Source organism: Natrix helvetica (genome assembly GCF_964273705.1).
Source record: "Natrix helvetica genome assembly, chromosome: 1".
NCBI lineage: Eukaryota > Metazoa > Chordata > Lepidosauria > Squamata > Natricidae > Natrix > Natrix helvetica.
This window is the reverse complement of record NC_138548.1, coordinates 10,365,498-10,378,344: the sequence shown is the minus strand read 5'-3', so window position 1 is coordinate 10,378,344 and position 12,847 is coordinate 10,365,498. Positions and strand designations below refer to the sequence as shown.

The 12,847-nt window shown below is 44.2% G+C and overlaps 1 protein-coding gene across 1 annotated transcript in view; it reads left to right on the top strand.

The window, feature by feature from the left end:
• The window catches only part of SHC2 (SHC adaptor protein 2), a gene marked incomplete at its 3' end in the record, with an annotated part of 65,034 nt that overhangs the window by 37,110 nt on the left and 15,077 nt on the right, over positions 1-12,847 (top strand). Inside the window, exons 7-8 of the mRNA XM_081938134.1 lie at positions 8,676-8,802; positions 10,149-10,326. Coding sequence (XP_081794260.1) covers positions 8,676-8,802; positions 10,149-10,326 — 305 coding nt within the window. The remainder of the gene's footprint in view (positions 1-8,675; positions 8,803-10,148; positions 10,327-12,847) is intronic.

Below are 12,847 nucleotides of genomic sequence, written 5' to 3'. Positions count from 1 at the left end.
GCAAAATTTGTTATTTAAAAATTACGCTATGTTTCATCTGCGTGTACAGACTGATGCATACACCAGATGTCAGCAATTTTTTCCATAGGTTGATATATCCATATCCATACCTATTGTGGCCCAGCAGGTTCTGGTTCAGCTGATGTTGGACTCGGATAGCGAGGGATCATTTCAATTTGCCCTGGATGATGTGGAAGACCTTGTGCAGGTTGCAGATTCAGAGCAGGGACCAGAGGGGCTGGTTGGTCACCAGGAGGCGCCTGAGGCATGGAGCAGTGGGGAGGATCAAAGGCAATCAGTCCCTCATGCTAGAGTGAGAAGGGCTGAGAAACGAAAGCAGCAGCTTCCTAGGCAGGCTCATAGATGATAATTAGCACAGGTGGTTGTAGATCCCTCCCAAGAGAGCTTATAGGTGAGGCGTTGGGAGGGGACATTTGCAGGAAACAACCATTTGAAATTAGCAGTGAAGAGAGTCGATGTCTTAGAGCCGCGTTTGAATATCTGGTTTGTTTTTCTTGTATTTTGAGTTATCTGGGCCTTCGGCCAAAAGGTTTGTTATCTTCAATTAAACAGTGGCAAACAGCCAAGCCTGTGTTTTTGGCTTGTTCACAGGCGTGGAGAGAGGGGAGTCAGAACACATACCCATGTCTGTGCATTTTGTGATATACTCCTCGACTTACAACCATTCAATTAGCAACTCTTTGAAGTTGCAACTGCCCTGATAAAAATCGCTTACAACCAGTCCTTGCAGTTACAACTATCGTAGCATCCCTTTCAGGGGTGGGATTCAGCCGGTTTGGACCAGTTTGGATGAACTGGTTGCTATGATTTTGCACAGTTTGGAGAACCGGTAAAACCGAACACCGGTGCTCCACCCCGCCCTGCCCTATATATTATCTTCCCTTCGCCACATGGTCCAGACCGTCCAGCTAATTTCTGTGCCTCATCAAACATAAGATTGCCACCTGCTCGCCCTTCGCCTTGGGTTGGAGCCCAGGGACACGCCATTCCCCGGCTCTGGCCTTGCCACGGAGCCACCACCTGCTCGCCACCTGCCTCGGCCGGGGAATGCGCCATTCCCCGGCTTCAGCCTTGCCCCGGGCCTCCACCCTTATGCCGCTGCCCCCCTCTGGCCTCAAACTACCAGACCTGTGGTTCTTACCTAAAGCGCTGCAGCGGAGATCTTTCAGCTGTCCCTTGCCGAGGCTCGCTCGCTGGCGGAGACGCTCCATGTGGTCTCTGGGTCAGCAGCTGCTTCTCTCCACTGCTGCTATTGCTGGGAGAGAGAGCGTCTCTTGTGCAATTTAGCAGCTGGGAGCTCCCGCTTCCCTTTAAGTCCTATCCGGAAAGCGCGCAGCACTTCTGGATGGGACTTAGAGGAAAGCGGCGGCAGATCACAGCTGCTAAATTGCACAAGGTTGCAGCTTCCTGGGGTCATGTGATCCCCATCTGACACTTTCCCAGCTGGCCTTCCAACAGGTAATGGGGGGAATGGGATTCATTTAACAACTACAGTATTTTTCGGAGTATAAGACGCACCAAGGTTTTGAAGAGACACATTTTTTTAACAAATGGTTTTTGCACTCTGGAAACCTCCCCAAAACCGCCTGTTTTTCACAAAAACAGGTCCGTTCCCCCCCCCCCCCCAAAGGCACGAATAGCCTTTAGGGGGCTTGCAGAGTGCTCCTGGGGGGGTGACCCCCCCTCAAAACGAGCAAAAAACGGCCAATTTTTCATGAAAATGGGCCCGTTTTTTGTCAAGGAAATTGCATGCATAGCCTTTAGGAGGCTTATAGAGTACTCCTGGGGGCTGGGAGGGGGGAAAAAGAATGGCCTGTTTTTCACTCATTTCTGCCCTCCCCAGCCCCCAGGAGCAGTCTGCAAGGCTCCTAAAGGCTATGCACGGCCATTTTGGTGAAGGGGGCGGGGCTTTGGGAGGCCAAAAATGATGTATTCAGTGCATAAGATGCACCCAGATTTTCACCCTCTTTTTTGAGGGAAAAAGGTGTGTCTTATACTCTGAAAAATACGGTAGTTATTTCTGTTATTCTTTCCATGTACTTATTTCTATACATTTAACCAGGCGTCCCTAACCCCCTGGGGCACTTGATCTATTCGGAACTGGGCTGTGGAAGAGGCGGGCGAGCGCACACAGGTGGGCATATACATCCCCGCTTGCACGAGCAGTGGGCGAGCACATGCTCATGTGGTGCCATCCCCTCTTCCTCTCCCCGCTTGCTGGTCTGCAAAGCCGGAAAGATTGGGGAACTGCATTGAACAACTCAAGTGATAACAACAACAACAACAACAACAACAACAACAACAACAACAAAAGGTTAAAAAAGTGGCCCAATTCACTCTAACAACTGCCTAGCTTAGCAAAGGAACCTCTGGTTTCACCATGGTCATAAGTCTAAGACTACCTTTTGTATAGGATAATATATTGAATATATATTATCAGCCTAAATCCATCCCCTGCACGATAAATGTCTCTACATTGAAAATTAGTTGCAATGGATGGCTGTGAAGGTTGGACCATAAGGAAGGCTGAGTGCCAAAGAATGGAGGCCTTTGTACTCTGGTGCTGGAGAAGACTCCTGCACTGAGTCCCTTGGACTGCAAGGCCATCCAACCAGTCAGTCCTAGAGGAGATCAACCCTGACGGCTCTTTAGAAGGTCCTAAATCCTGAAGAGGAAACTCAAAGACTTTGGCCACCTAATGAGAAGGAAGGACTCACTGGAGAAGAGCCTCATGCTGGGAAAGATGGAGGGCAAAAGAAGAAGAAGGGGATGACAGAGAAAGAGGTGGCTGGATGGAGTCACCGAAGCAGCAGGCGTGACCTTAAATGGACTCCCGAGGATGGTAGAGGACAGGAAGGCCTGGAGGAACGTTGTCCATGGGGTTGCGATGGGTCGGACACAACATCTTGACTAACAATATACACACACACACACCACATAAAAGTATACTGTACATACATCCACATATCTAGACTGGGGACAAAAAAGGACTAGATAGCAGTGTTCCAATAACTATGGGGCTGCCACAAAGAAGAGGGGGGGCCAACTTATTCTCCAAAGCATCAGAAGGCAGGACAAGAAACAATGGATGGAAACTATCAAGGAGTGAAGCAACCTAGAGAACTAAGGAGAAATTTCCTGACAGCGAGGACAATCAATCCGTGGGACTTCTTGTCTCCAGAAGTTGCAAATGCTCTAACACTGCAGATTTTAAAGAAGAGGCTGGACAGTCACTTGTGGGAAATTGTATAAGGTCTCCTGCTTGAGCAGGGGGTTGGACTAGAAGACCTCCAAGGCCCCTTCCAATTTGATTATTCTGATTTTGTGTGGGTGGGTGCGTGTGTATAAAAGAACGGTAAACCATTTCTGTTTCGTGGTTTCTTCTTTTTTTTAAAGTCAGGCCTGCAGCCATCTTTTCTTTTGGATCTTTGGCCTGCCACACTTTCTATTATTCTACTATGCAATTTCTATTGTGGGAAAATGGGAGGGAGGATTGTACGGAGTTAGATGATATGTAGCCAGAACAAAATTCTTTCTAGAAAACCAAGGTCATCCTTTCTCTCTGAACTCTCCGCACCTGACTGGAACTGGATGGGTGGAAGCTGCCAGCATGGCAGTGGGAGATTGGACCATGGGATGGACTTGTGGGTGTGGGGGCAAGATCTTTTTTTTTAATTTTTAATTTTTAAACAAACAAGAACAAACAAAAACGTAAAACACATACATCCTTCTTCCATTTCATATAGCGTGTCGTTTGGTTACAAGATTTCGTGCGTCCTTTCCATGGTCCCCACTTGCAATTATATATCGGGTCACAAACTCTTCATTTGGTAAACATAGATACATTATTGTTATGTGCCAATTTTTCAACTATAATTATTATTTCTTAATTTTCAACAAGGTATTCTAAATATTGAATCCATACATACAACATCATTTTGCATCAATAATTCATGGGGCGAGATCTTGGACTTTCAACTGGGTGGGGAAAACCGGGAAGCTTTCAGATTCGGGTTTTCCCAGATGTGCCAACACGGCTCTCTTAATCAATTGGAATTTTGAGCAATACTTTGCCTCGGACTCTGATTTACTTTTGGATGCTATTTGGAACCCTGACAATGACCTGTTTAAATGCATGCTACGCCTCTTAAGATTTGCAAGGAACAGCATGGTTTGAAATGTGAAAACCTGAAGGAATAGCACTGCAACAACAAAATAAGAGACAGCTAACGTTCTGCCTGCCCCTTAGCTTGGAGGGCGAGGGTTGTAACATAGGGGCTGAAAGGGGGCACCCTGGGACCAGCTATCAGCTCTGCTCTCTCTTGGCTAGCTGCCTTAGGCAATCTTCTTCCTCTGAGCCCCGCTCTTCTTTGCTCCCTATGCTATCACGTTGCTGAAAGATTTACCCCTCAACAGATAATAAATTCCATCTCTGCTCTGCAGGCTTTTTTTAAAAAAAATGTAGGATGTTAAGCGTTGCAGAGACAACCGAGGGCGTCAATAATGCCAAGCTGGAGGAACGTGGGCAACGAGAGACGGGTGGTATCTAAATTTGATAAAGAAATAAATAAAATGTTGGCATGCCAAGATGCTCCCTGGATAATAGTGGGAAGATGTCTGGGTGAAACCGAGCGTTGGTTATGCTTACGGCATCTTAGATGAAAAGTGCTTAAATTGAGCGGCGCTGTCTCTTGACCCTTAGCTAATTTTGTTCTAATTTACACCTTTCTTTCCAATCTTACCGAAAGGGATTAAGTGAAGATTGTGATGGATCAAAGTTGATTGTGTTCGTTGCTTTTTTTGGTTGATGGTAAACACGACAAGACTTTTAGATCTTGGACGTGCTATGTATGAAGGTATTAGGAACACATGGGTTGCTTGTAGTGTGTACAGATAATCCCAAAGGTATCATCATAAATGAACCCAGAATTATGGTATTGTAAGGGGTGGCAGTCCCAAAGGTGCTTTTATTTCAGGAGGCAACTGGTCTTCCTTGTTTTTATTTCGAAGACATTTCGCTTCACATCCAAGAAGCTTCTTCAGCTCTTGGACTGGAGGATGGGAATGGGAGGATTTAAACTCCTTGCAGACAGCTGGTCATTTGCATCCTTTTAGAGGGTCCTTGAAGCACTTGGGGAGTTATCTGTCTCCTCATTTGCACCTAGTGCAAATGGTTCCTGTAGTCTGCAATTTTTCCTCTGGAAATCCATTCCTCCTCCCACACCGTTCCAAGCGTGTTCATCCCAAATTGTACAGCTAACAGTCTGTAGAGATTCACAGTCATCCAGGTCGTGGTTGTCCCAAAGGAGCTTTTTCGGGAGGCAACTGGACTTTGTTTTTTCTTTGAAGATGTTTCACTTCACATTGACTGAATAGTGGGGAATGGAAGGATTTATATTCCTTGCAGACAGCTGGTCATTTGCATCCTTTTAGAGAGTCGTTGAGGCCACTTGGAGGTTTGTCTGTGTCCTCGGGATCACCTGAGTGGTGCAAATGGGTGTGGAGCCTTCTTGGAACTGCTGAAAGGACCGTGTTGTAGAATGGAGATAGATGACGTCGTATCCCTCCCCCTCTGTTGAGAGGGGGCTGTTCAATTTTGACACAAGGGCCTCTCTTGATCCCTCTTTCAAGCCAGCTGTCCTCTCTGTCCAAAATGTGGACTTTGGGGGTCTTCAAAAGAGTGGCATTTGTCTTTTAAATGCAGGTGGACCGCTGAATCTTGTTCTAATGGATTTGTTCTCCTGCATTGTGCATTGCGTTAATCAGAATTAGAGCTGGAAAGGACTTTGGACGTATTCTACTCCAGCCCCCTGCTCAAGCAGGAGACTCTGTACCATTTCAGGCGAGTGACTAGACAGTCTCTTCTTTAAAAATCTCCAGTGATGAAGCACCCACAACTTCTGAAGGAAAGACATTCATTCCACTGGTTAATTGGATGAACTTTATGAAGTTCATCCAATTAACTTAATGGGATGAACTTTATGAAGTTCACTTCATAAAAAAACAAAGGGAGTCCAGTTGCCTCTCGAAAAAGCACCTTGACCTGGAGGACTGAGAATCTCCGTAGACAGTAAGTGGTGGACAGTCATTCAGCGACAGTGCCTAATATTATAACTTTTGTGGTGGTTGTTAAACAATTCCACTAGTCATTAAACACACCCATTATACCCAGTGGGCATTTTTGATGGCAACTAGAAGTAAAGATTAGAAACTAACAAAACCTTCCCAAAATCACAGTCACACGACAGCAGGATGTTGCAGGCAGCCGTAACCGCGAGCCGGTTGCCAAGAGCCCAAGTGGCAATCACATTACCCGTGACAGAGGGTGTGGCCATTGGAACTTTGAAATCGAGTTGTAAGGACCTTGTTAGGTAAGCTCCCTGTTAGAAGAGCGAGTTTGCAGAGAAGCGTAATAAGAGTGATGTGGAAGAACACACAAACCAGCATACAGAGACACTGCAGTTTAAATAGGTTTTTACTTTCGTGGAAAATAGAGGTATTCAGAGTTCAATTTACACACGGTTCAGTCAGTCAGTTATCCATCGAACACAGTCCAGTATCATATAATCAGTTCAGCACATTAAGTCGCTAACAGTAGCAAAACTCACAGTAACTCACGATTCATCTGACAAGCAGTATTCACCGATCAGCATCTAACAAACAGAGAGCTAACAGTCATTCTGGCTCCCTCTTATGGCTGCTTGAGGTAACAGCAGCCAATCACATTACAGCAGTACTTAACGCTACAGTACTACCATCATGGTTTATATATTGCTGACCCAACTGTTAGCTTACATTCCTAACAGACCTTTCGGAAGGTCCATTGTAACTTTGAACACTTGCTCAAAAAGCTATCCATTAAACAAGGACTACCTGTATGATATGGCAGTGAGTGGTAGCCATGAAGTAACCAGGGAAAAGAATGTGAATGTTATCCAGGTGAAAAACCTCAGTTTTATGCTTTCATTCCCCCTGCTTTCACTTTCGATTTTGATTTCACTTTCGATTTCACCTTCACTTTCGGTTTCACTTTGACTTCTCCAGGCATGTTCTGCCATTGACAGCCCCTATTGCAGTGAAGGCTAACCTTGTACGTCACCACATGCTGACCTGCATGCTGGAAATGGCACGCAAAACCATCCTACCTGGAATGCACGGCCATGCTGGCCTTCACGTCACAGGAACTGCGAAACCCAGAAGAGCAGCTTTCCGTTGTGCATGCACGCGCTGGCACCAGAAGTTGCGGTTTCTGGCGTGTGAGTGTGCCCGACAATGAGATGGCCATTGTGCATGTGTGCGCTGGAAACCCAAAGGTTCGGGTGCCGGCACGTGAATGCATGAAGGATTGCTGTTCTTCCGGGTTTCGGCGCTCCCGTGTGGGCGAAGACCAGGTGGCCGTCATCCTTGCAGGCGCAGGAACACGGAAGATGAGTCAGTGTGGCTGCGCTTCCAAGGTGGGATGGCTCTGCATGCCACTTCCAGCACACATCACATGGGTTCGGCAACACGACCCTATTGCCTTGGTTAACCCAATTTTAAGATTGCATTGGTTGTTCCTGCAGTTGCATCTCCCGCTCCTATTTGTGTCCTGTTGTGTCTCTGTTTGTGTCTTGTTGTGTCTCTGTTTGTGTCTTTTGTGTCTCTGTTTGTGTCTTATTGTGTCTCTGTTTGTGTCTTGTATATCTGTTTGTGTCTTGTATCTGTTTGTGTCTTGTGTTTCTATTTGTGTCTTGTGTCTCTGTTTGTGTCTTGTTGTGTATCTTTGTGTCTTGTGTCTCTGTGTCTTGTTGTGTATCTTTGTGTCTTGTTTCTCTGTTTGTGTCTTGTTGTGTCTTTGTTTGTGTCTTGTTGTGTATCTTTGTGTCTTGTGTCTCTGTGTCTTGTTGTGTCTCTGTTTGTGTCTTGTGTATTTTTGTGTCTTGTGTCTCTGTGTCTTGTTGTGTATCTTTGTGTCTTGTGTCTCTGTTTGTGTCTTGTATCTCTGTGTCTTGTTGTGTATCTGTGTCTTGTGTCTCTGTTTGTGTCTTGTTGTGTATCTTTGTGTCTTGTGTCTCTGTGTCTTGTTGTGTCTCTGTTTGTGTCTTGTGTATCTTTATGTCTTGTGTCTCTGTGTCTTGTTGTGTCTCTGTTTGTGTCTTGTTGTGTATCTTTGTGTCTTGTGTCTCTGTGTCTTGTGTCTCTGTTTGTGTCTTGCTGTGTCTCTGTTTGTGTCTTGCTGTGTCTCTGTGTCTTGTTGTGTCTCTGTTTGTGTCTTGTTGTGTCTGTTTGTGTCTTGTTGTGTCTCTGTTTGTGTCTTGTTGTGTCTCTGTTTGTGTCTTGTTGTGTCTCTGTTTGTGTCTTGTTGTGTCTCTGTTTGTGTCTTGCTGTGTCTCTGTTTGTGTCTTGCTGTGTCTCTGTTTGTGTCTTGTTGTGTCTCTGTTTGTGTCTTGTTGTGTCTCTGTTTGTGTCTTGTTGTGTCTCTGTTTGTGTCTTGTTGTGTCTCTGTTTATGTCTTGTTGTGTCTCTGTTTGTGTCTTGTTGTGTCTCTGTTTGTGTCTTGTTGTGTCTCTGTTTATGTCTTGTTGTGTCTCTGTTTGTGTCTTGCTGTGTCTCTGTTTGTGGGGGAGGAAATAAGTTTGACTTCTGCTTGCGGATCTTCTCTTTCTCTTTGGCAGCTTGCCACATCTTGGAATGCTGCGACGGATTGGCGCAAAGCATCATCAGCACCGTCGGGCAGGCCTTTGAGCTCCGCTTCAAGCAGTACCTGCATAGCCCTCCCCAAACTGTAGCACCCCAGGAGAGGTATGGGTAGCCTCAGTTTCCCCATGCGTTGAAGATTGGGCACCCTGTGGAGATCTGTACATTTGGACCTGCAGGTTCTAGATTGCCCTTTCCCCCTCCTGCCCCAGTCAGTTGATTGGCTGACTCTGGGCCAGTCCCTCCCTCTTATCCCAAGAACCAATCAAATATAATCTAATAGAGAAGATCCTGGACCAAAGACAGGGAAATTTGGATTCTAGTCCCCAACCCAGCTACCGAAGCTCATTGGCTGAATGTGAGTCCGTTCCTCCCTTTCAGCTCGAGAGCCAATCAGATATAGCGAGGAAGTGGCTGCACTAGGAACGGGGAGACCTAGATTGTAGTCCTCCTCAGCCACAGAAGCTCATTGGCTGATTTTGGACCAGTACCTCCCTCTTAGCCCAAGACCCAATCGGGTGTAGTGGGGAAGATGCTGGACTAAGAATGGGGGGGGACCCTCAATCTAGTATTCCTCAGTCATGAAAGCTCATTGGCTGAATGTGGGCCAGTCCAGTCCAACAGCCAATCCGCTGGGGAAAAAGTAGACTAGGGGGTGAGGAGACCCAGGTTCTAGTCCTCCTTCAGCCACTTAAGCTCATTGGCTGACCCTGAGCCAGCCCCTCCCTCCTAACCCAAGAGCCAATTAGGAGTAGTGCAGGAGGCACACCCTCCCAATTTGAAGGCATCCCCCTCCCAATTTTACACACACCATGTAAAAATGGGTTTTGATCATGTAATTGTGACATGCACCTTGATTTCTTACACACACGCACTCCCCCTTCTCACACATACACATGGATAGAGTTTCTCTCATACACAGATTCTCCCTCACAAGCATAGACTCTCTCACACACAAGCACACATGCACAGAATCTGTCACAACCCCCCCCCCCAGATTCTCACACCACAGATGGTCACAAACACAGACACACATAGACTCCCTCACAAACACACATACATGCTTATGCTCACACTCTCACACATGTACACATGCAGAGTCTCTCCCACACATACACACACATACACTCATTCTCATACACACAGACTTTCACACACATACAGACTCACACACACAACTTTCACACATATACTCTCACAAACACAGAGACACACACTTACTCACACAGATACACACATGACTTTCACACAAAGGCTCACAAACATACAGAGACTCTCACACAGACACATTATAGATGTTTCTGAAATATGTGACATTATTCCCTTGTTTCTGGTGTCTGTTTGTTTGTTGCATTGATTGATTGATTGATTGATTGATTCATTCATTCATTCATTCATTCATTCAATTTATATATAGTGTTGGTCTTGTCCCCACTTGTCTTTCTGATCAGGACAATGGGCGTGGACGATTCTTGGGGTGAAGAGGAAGACTCCTCGGGACACAACTATTACAACAGCATCCCCGGGAAGCAGCCCCCCCTTGGCGGTCTGGTGGACTCTCGCCTCCATTTTGGATCGGCTTCCAGCCACACAATTTCTCTGGGATCCTACGCCACCCATTTCAGCCAGGTAACCCCAAAGTCCTTGGCAGGTCCAGCTGGTGTATCCAAGCCTGTTTAGCTCAACTAAAGGGCACCATCATTTGTCCCTTAAACACAGTCTCTTCTCACCCCACTCCCACCCCCACCAAACCTTTCCTGTGGTAGAAGAAGAATATAATATAATAGAATAGAATAGAATAACAGAGTTGGAAGGGACCTTGGAGGTCTTCTAGTCCAACCCACTGCTCAAGCAGGAGACCTTCTACCATTCCAGACAAATTGTTGTCCAACATCTTCTTAAAGACTTCCAGTGTTGGGGCATTCACAACTTCTGGAGGGAAGTTGTTCCACTGATTGTTCTAACTGTCAGGAAATTTCTCCTCAGTTCTAAGTTGCTTTTCTCCTTGATTAGTTTCCACCCATTGCTTCTTGTTCTACCATCAGGTGCTTTGGAGAATAGTTTGACTGCCTCGTCTTTGTGGCAGCCCCTGAGAATATTGGAAGACTGTTATCATGTCTCCCCTGGTCCTTCTTTTCACTAGACTAGCCATGCCCAGTTCCAGCAAATTTTCTTTATATGTTTTAGCCTCCAGTCCCCTAATCATCTTTGTTGTTCTTCTCTGCACTCTTTCTAGAATCTTAATATCTCTTTAATATCATGGCGACCAAAATTGGATGCAGTACTCTAGGTGTGGTCTTAATAGGGCTTTATAGAGCGGCATTAACACTTCACGTGATCTTGATTCTATCCCTCTGTTTATGCATCCTAGAACTGTATTGGCTTTTTTGGCAGCTGATCCATATAATTTAGGAAATTGGCTGTTTATTTTTTAGAAAAAAACTCTTTTTCTGCAGTCCAAAGGTGCCACCTCCCTTTGTTAACCAGATATTGGATATGTGTATTTTTTGAGGGGGTGTATTTTTTAATTTAAATCCTTTTATTCTGCAGAAAAATATCCTGTGGCAAAGGACTGCAGGTAGTCCTTGACTTATGACTGCAGTTTCTGCTGCTAAGCAAGACAATTGTTAAGAAGGAGGTTTTGCCCCATTTTGTGACTTTTCTTTTCACAAACGGTTTGTTGAATCCTTGCAGTTGTTAAATTAGCCATACAATTGTTAAGTGAATCTGGCTTCCCCGTTGACTTCGCTTGTCTGAATGTCACAAAAGGGGATGACATGATCTTGGGAACATGCCTCTCCTTTCCATATTCTGCTCTTGTCATTGCCAATCACACTCACTTTGTTGTCAGAATCCACAGTTTTCTTATCTCTTTGCTCATTTTCTTCCATCTTTTGAACTCTCTCCTCCACTTTCTTCATTTGGTAAACATCCTCAGTTTCTCCATCAGATTTTTCTGTTTTGTATTCCATATTCTCCCATCTCTTTTCAATTCTCTCTGTCACAATTAATAGATTTTGAATTTCAAACACAATCATTTGCAATGTTACAGTTTCTTTTTCCTTGCTGGGCCATTCTTTTAATTTTGCAGATACTGCCACTATGGGGTTCAAGGCTATTTTAATAAACTTCAAACAGGTTCATTTATTTATTATAGTCATGTAACTGGGGGATCAAAAGACAGAAAGGAGAGAAATCTTGATAGAAGCACTAGTGATAACCAAAGATAAGCTGATGGAAAGAGCAGATGTTGGGTTTCAAGCTTTTGTGAGATACGAAAGGAACAGCATGTTGCCAAGGGAGGTTTATACAAGATTTATTAAGAAAGTAACTAGAACATTAATGCTACAAATGCCAAGAGATATAATACCGTACTCTTGCTGGAGGGATACAGTTTGATGCAATGAAAATGTATAATAAAAATTAAGCTAAATTTATTTATTAGTAGTATGTATAAAATGAAGCGACAATAGCTATAGTTAAATAATGATTAATAATGATAACAATACATATAGATATATTACTTTGATAATATGAAATTTTATATGAACAATATATGGAGATTATGAGAGGAGGTTTAAAAGCTTTATTTAGAATATGTTATAAAGATGTATTGTGATTGGATGATTTTAGGATGATTTAATGGCATGTTATCATATAATTCTATTCTAGCTTTTGAATATTATATACAAAAGGACGTAAAAACAATTATAGTCAAATTAAGGTTGAGATATAATAATTGTGATATACATGAATATAGGTGAATTTAAAATATGCGATTTGATATGAAAAGCAGGTGGTGACTATGGAAGAGATGCATGGAAATACTGTAACCAACTGACACACTTTCTACAATTTGTAATGGAAGATGGGTTTTTTTTAATTTTAATTTTTATGTTTCTTTGTCCTTGTTTAAAAAACAAATGAAAATTGTTTAAATATGATCCCGGGACATGCCATCGTCAAAAATATGAGCCAATTTCCCAGAGCTTGAATTTCAATCACATGCTGCGACAGTCATAAGTGTGAAAAATGGTCATGTCCCTTTTTACAGTCCCCGTTGTAACTTCGGTCACTAAACGCATGGTTGCAAGTCAAGGAGTACCTGTAATTGAGGGAATTGGTTGTTTTAAAACCTCCTTTACTGCAA